Genomic DNA, 5,698 nt, shown 5'->3' with positions numbered 1-5,698 from the left:
TATATTATATAAATAAACTAGTGTTGTATTGTAAAATAAACAAGGTTTTCAAAATGTTTAAGAAACTTAATTTAAAATTAAATTAAAATGTTGATCTTACGCCACCAGCCCGCTCAGCCCGCTGCTGGTCTGGGGTTCTGTTCACCTAGACCGGCAGCAGGCTGAGTGGGGCCGGCGGCCGGGACCCCAGCTGGCAAGGGTCCGGCAGCCAGAACCCCAGACCAGCAGCAGGCTGTGTGGGGCCGGCGGCCGGGACCCCAGACCAGCAGTGGGTCTGAGCGGCTCAGCCCACTGCCGCTTAGGGGTTCCATCCACTGGCTCCTGCCAGTCGGGATCCCAGCTGCCGGATCCGCTCAGCCCACTGCCAGTCTGGGGTCCCGGCCCTGCCCACATACAGTGGGTACCTACTTTCTCTCTGGTTCTGGCCCATTCTCTTCCTCTCTCTGCACTGAGCTGAGGGTGGGAGTGCACTGAACACAGGGCTGGGGGTGAAGGGTCTGGCCAGGAGCTAGAATGAGGGAGGGGGCTCAGGGTTTGGGCAGGAGGTTTGGGTGTGGGGCACTTACCTGGGCAGCTCCCATTTGATGCGAGGGGTGCAGGTGGGAATGTGGGGTGTGTGTGTGTGCAGGAGCTCCCGTTTGGTGCTCAGGGTGGGGGCTGGGGATGTGCGGGGGGGTGCAAGAGTTATGTCAGAGGGCTGGGGGCATGTGAGGGGGTGCAGGTGTCAGGGCTGGGTATGTATGGGGGTGCCAGAGTCAGGGCTGGGGTCTGGGGGGGGGGAGGAGTCAAGCAGAGGGCTGGGTGTGTATAAGGGAGGTACAGGGCTCAGGGCAGACGGCTGGGTGTGTGTATGGGGGAGGTCAGGGCTGGGTGACTGCCCCCCTCAGAACCTCCAACCCCCCCCCCGCTCCTTGTCCCCTGACTACCCCCTCCTGGGACCCGTGCCCCTAACTGCTCCCCAGGACCCCACCCCCTATCTAAGCCTCCCTGCTCCTTGTCCCCTGACTGCCCCCCTAGGGCCCTACCCCCTACCTGTCCCCTGACTGCCCCGACCCTTATCCACACCCCCGCCCCCAGACAGGACCCCCAGAACTCCCGACCCATACAACCCCCCCCCGCTCCTTGTCCCCTAACCACCCTCTCCAGAGACCTCTACCCTAACTGCCCCCCCAGGACCCTCCTTGCTCCCTTCTCTGACCCCTATCCTCTCCCCGCCCCCTGACAGACCCCAGGACTCCCATGCCCCATCTAACCCCCCCCTGCTCCCTGACTGCCCCCTCCAGAGACACCCCCCCACCCCAACTGGGATCCCACCCCCTATCCAACCCACCCTGCTCCCTGTCCCCTGACTACACACACCTATGCTTCTGTTCCCTGCCCCCACGGGGGGAGTGGAGGGCAGAGAAAAGTGAGCCGGCTGGGCAGGATTTTTAATGGCACGCTGGAGTCCCGGCAGGCAGCAGCGTGCCATTAAAAATCGGCTCGCGTGCCATAGGTTGCCGACCCATTATAGCTGATGCCTTGTCACAGAGATCCCTGAACTTCCCCAGGTCATGTGTTACAGTGACCCTGCTCAGTCTGGTCTTGCACGAGGAAGAGAGGTGAAGGTTGAAGGGGGGAATATTTTGCAATATTTTTATGAAGCCTATGTGTGCTTCGGTTGCCCTGTGTGCTGCATTGTCACCTGGGGGTGGAAAAGGGCTGTTTGCTCTCCAGGCAGACGAAGAGACAGGTGGGGGTGTCACCTTGCTGTCTGGGCCTGGTCCCCATATCAATGGAACTGAAAAGACAACAGTAAATCCAATTGCCAAGACACTAGCCCCTAGCAACCAGAGAGATATCAACTTCCCAGCCTCTCCTTTGGGAAGCTAAACAACAATTCCCCCAGATCAAGATCAAAGGCCTGGGGGTGGGGGGGTAAGCATGGGTTACTGGAGGTCGTGGGGGCTCTTACCTGGAGTCTTACAGAGGAGGTCAGACAGACCGACAGAGTTTGAACAATGGGGCTCACTACCGCTTGGCTGTGCTTTAGGCTAAGCCAAGTGGATGATGCTTTAACCTCCAACCCTCTATACCAGTGGTTCTCAACAAGGGGTACATGTCACCCTGGGGGTACCCAGAGCTCTTCCAGGGGGTACATCAGCTCATCTAGATATCTGCCTCGTTTTACAACTGGCTCCATAAAAAGCACTAGCGACGTCGGGACAAACTCATACTGCAGATGCCGGCTTGTCTCTCCTGCGCCATGGACCACACGGTGAACGTAAGGGCCATGGTCAGAGCCCAGCGGATGGAGTTTAGCCCGATCTGGCCCACAGGAGACAGCCCTGGGGGGCCCGGGCTGGGCCCCTCTCGCACGGCTGCGCCGGATTAGGTAGCAAGGGAGGTGAAACAAGCCCCACCCGGCCCGTCTGGGGCGGCCGAGCGCCCCTGCTCCGTCCAGCGCCGAGGCTCCGGGGGTCACCGCGGCGCGGGGCCCGGCTCAGGGGTGAGCGGCGCGGGGTGAGCGGCTCCCCGGGGCTCAGGCCACGGGCGGGTTCGCCTAGACACGTTCCGAAGCTGGGCCAGGCCCCGCGCCTGGGGGTCGGGGGGGGGGTAACGGGGGGCGGGGCGAAGCGGGGCTCTCCGGACACCGCCCGCAGGAACCGCCCCGGAGACCCAGCGGCAACGCACGGCGCTGACTGGACTAGCGCACGGCATGCTGGGATACGTAGTCCCCGTGCGCTGCATGCCGGGATATGACGTCTCCGCGCAGGGCACGCCGGGAGCGGGGGGGGGGCAGTGGCCCTGGCGCGGTGCATGTCGGGATATGAAGTCCTCGCGCAGGGCACGCCGGGAGCGGGGGCAGTGGTCTTGGCGCGGTGCATGCCGGGATATGACGTCCCCGCGCAGGGCACGCCGGGAGCGTAGGGGCAGTGGCCCTGGCGCGGTGCATGCCGGGATATGAAGTCCCCGCGCAGGGCACGCCGGGAGCGGGGCGCGGGGCATGCCGGGACCGCGCCATGGCGGGCTTGGAGCTGCTCTCGGACGAGGGTTACCGCGTGGACGGGCGCCGGGCCGGGGAGCTGCGCAAGGTGCGCGCGCGCATGGGGGTCTTCGCCCAGGCCGACGGCTCCGCCTACATCGAGCAGGGCAACACCAAGGCGCTGGCCGTGGTGTACGGGCCGCACGAGGTGAGGCCGGGCCCCACTTCCCCAGAGCCGGGATGGAACCCAGGAGTCCGGGGCCCCCGCTCCCCCCCCCGAGAACCCAGGTGTCCGGGTCTCCAGTCTCCTCAACTACTAGCTCCCGCTCCCCCCCCCAGAGCTGGGGATAGAACCAGGAGTCCAGGCCTCCATCCCTGCTCCCCCATCCATTACCCTCACTCCTGATTGTGCCTCTGTGCTGGCCAGCTTGGCCCTGTGTCAGATGGAGGAGCTGGGTGTGGGAGAAGGCAAGCTAGAGGGTAAATCACCAAACAAACCCCCTTCCCTGGAGACGATCAGCCGTGGCTGGGACCCGTCAGGGTTTTGTCCCTAGCAAGTTCACTGTGCGCCTCAGGTCCCTGGTACTGGTGGGGGAGATCCTCGCTCGTCCTGCTTCGCAGGCCTGTCCCCAGGGAAACATGCCCTTGGTCCCCCTCCCAGTCCATAATGGGCGGCAGTCCATAACACCCAGTATTGCTGGTCCTGTATTACCTGTCCCTGAAATCTCTCTGAGACGCCCCCGAACTGCAGGGCCCTGTGGCCTGCTAGCCCAGCCATGTTACCGTCTGTTGGCAGATGCGCGGCTCCCGCAGTAAGGCCCTGCACGACCGGGCGCTGGTGAACTGTCAGTACAGCATGGCCACCTTCAGCACAGGGGAACGCAAGCGCCGGCCCCATGGCGACCGCAAGTCCAGTGAGATGACGCTGCACCTCAAGCAGACCTTCGAGGCAGCGATCCTCACCCAGCTCTACCCCCGTTCCCAGATCGACATCTACGTGCAGGTAGGGGGTTTCTAGCCTTGGCCCCCCCAAGCCATGGCACCTTTGCAGTGGGGCCAGTGGCTCCGTGGCTCCAGCCTCACACTGGTTAACCCAGCACCACGTGGCTTCTGTGGCCCGCAGCTCCTCACACAGCCCTGGCAGCTTCCTGGCTTTGTGGTGTGCTGACCCCAGGACGGTATGTCCCACCCCAGTTGCCTATAACCGGTCCCTGGAGCAGGTGGGAAGGGGGCTCAAACCTTGCCCGTTGCTCCTTGGGCCTAGGGAGCATGTTGGGGAGCAGTATGATGTGCCCAAGGGGCACGAGGAACTGTCAGTTGAGCCACTGGGGCAGGGGGAGGTGACCTATGCGGCGGGCACTTGCCTGGCTGGGGCAGTGGCTCATGCATCAATGTGGGGAGGGTTGTTTGTATGGGGTTCAGGCTGGGACCAGCCACAGTGCATTCTGCTCCCTGCCCCACTAGTGCCACCGTCTGCTCAGACAGCAACACTAGGTGACAGGGAGTTTTCCCAGGGCTTGTACTGTGTCACGAGCAGGTGACTGATGGCCAAGGATGCTTGTGGGCATGCAGGGTCCGGCTCTGAGCTCTGTGCGGCCAGACACAGGGTCCCTTGAGTGGGTGGGTGCAGCCTGCTCTGCCCTCTGTGCTAAGCACTGTGCCTCCCCAGATCCTGCAGGCGGACGGTGGGAATTACTGTGCCTGCGTGAATGCAGCCACGCTGGCCACCATCGACGCAGGCATCCCCATGCGAGACTATGTGTGCGCCAGCTCTGCCGGCTTCATCGAGGACACGCCGCTGGCCGACCTCAACTACGTAGAGGAGGCAGCCGGGGGCCCCCAGGTGGCCCTCGCCCTGCTGCCCAAGTCGGACCAGATCGCCCTGCTGGAGATGAACTCGCGGCTGCACGAGGACCACCTGGAGCAGGTCATTGAGGCTGCCAGCAAGGCCTGCAAGGACGTCTACGCCGTGCTGGACCAGGTGGTGCGTGACCACGTGCACGAGGTCACCACGCTGCTGGGGGAGTGAGCGCACAAGCGTGTGTGCCTAGGACCAGCACTGCGTGGGGGCAGGGAGCACTGCCCTGGCCTCAGCAAGGGATCAGTTCAGCAGCCAGTGCCCATGCCAGCAATGTGCCCTTTCGTCCAGCAGCCTGGTTCTGTAACACCCCAATGTCAACATCTGTGTTGGGCCCAGGCTGAGCTCCTCTGCTTGGTGGTAACATCGCATCGGTACATTTCAGCATCTTGCCGGTGTCTGTAAAACCTGCCGTCTCTCACTGGGTGACGGACCCTGACTCTGCTACTCGTGTCTGTAGTCCTGGTTGCCTACACCCGGACTTTGTGCCCCCTCTCAATCTCCTAGGGGCTGCGGGAGGCTGGGGGGTGCCTCCCAGGAGGCAGCTGTTCCATGGCTCGGGGCAGGAGCTGCTCACTCAACCGCTCTAAATAAAGTGTTGTTTTGGTGCAAATTGTATTTTGTACTTGGAAGGGCAGCCGGCCCCCCTGGCTGAGTGCAGGGCAAAGAGGAAACAGTGCTGGTGGGGATACATCAGCATTGAAGTCTTGCAGTTCCCATGTGCTGGAGGAAGGACCGGCACTCTGCGATACCAGTCTCCATTGTGCCAGGGTTCCTGCCTGTGACAGTTCCCAGGAGTAACCCTGTGTGAGCTGGAGTCTGCTGTGAACCTCCCAGCCTAGGCACCCCCTCTGCTCGCTGCAGGCTGCTCCTGG

General features: G+C 62.8%; 1 protein-coding gene across 1 annotated transcript; it reads left to right on the top strand.

Annotated features, from left to right (window-relative positions):
- The first annotated feature begins 2,982 nt into the window (after positions 1 to 2,982).
- Positions 2,983 to 5,436, top strand: EXOSC4 (exosome component 4). Its single transcript, XM_034763797.1, has 3 exons — positions 2,983 to 3,173; positions 3,762 to 3,968; positions 4,635 to 5,436. Exons 1-3 carry the CDS (start codon positions 3,003 to 3,005, stop codon positions 4,992 to 4,994), a joined length of 738 nt encoding a protein of 245 aa, XP_034619688.1. The 5' UTR covers positions 2,983 to 3,002; the 3' UTR covers positions 4,995 to 5,436.
- The last annotated feature ends 262 nt before the right edge of the window (positions 5,437 to 5,698 follow it).

The sequence above is a fragment of the Trachemys scripta genome, chromosome 2 (assembly GCF_013100865.1).
Source record: "Trachemys scripta elegans isolate TJP31775 chromosome 2, CAS_Tse_1.0, whole genome shotgun sequence".
NCBI lineage: Eukaryota > Metazoa > Chordata > Testudines > Emydidae > Trachemys > Trachemys scripta.
This window is presented reverse-complemented; position numbering and strand designations above follow the sequence as displayed.

Excerpts from the sequence above, each read along its gene's own strand:
- EXOSC4 (XM_034763797.1), top strand. The coding sequence starts at position 3,003 with ATGGCGGGCTTGGAGCTGCTCTCGGACGAGGGTTACCGCGTGGACGGG. Across the intron at positions 3,174-3,761 it reads TGGTGTACGGGCCGCACGAG|ATGCGCGGCTCCCGCAGTAA; the intron begins GTGAGGCCGGGC and ends GTCTGTTGGCAG. Across the intron at positions 3,969-4,634 it reads AGATCGACATCTACGTGCAG|ATCCTGCAGGCGGACGGTGG; the intron begins GTAGGGGGTTTC and ends GTGCCTCCCCAG.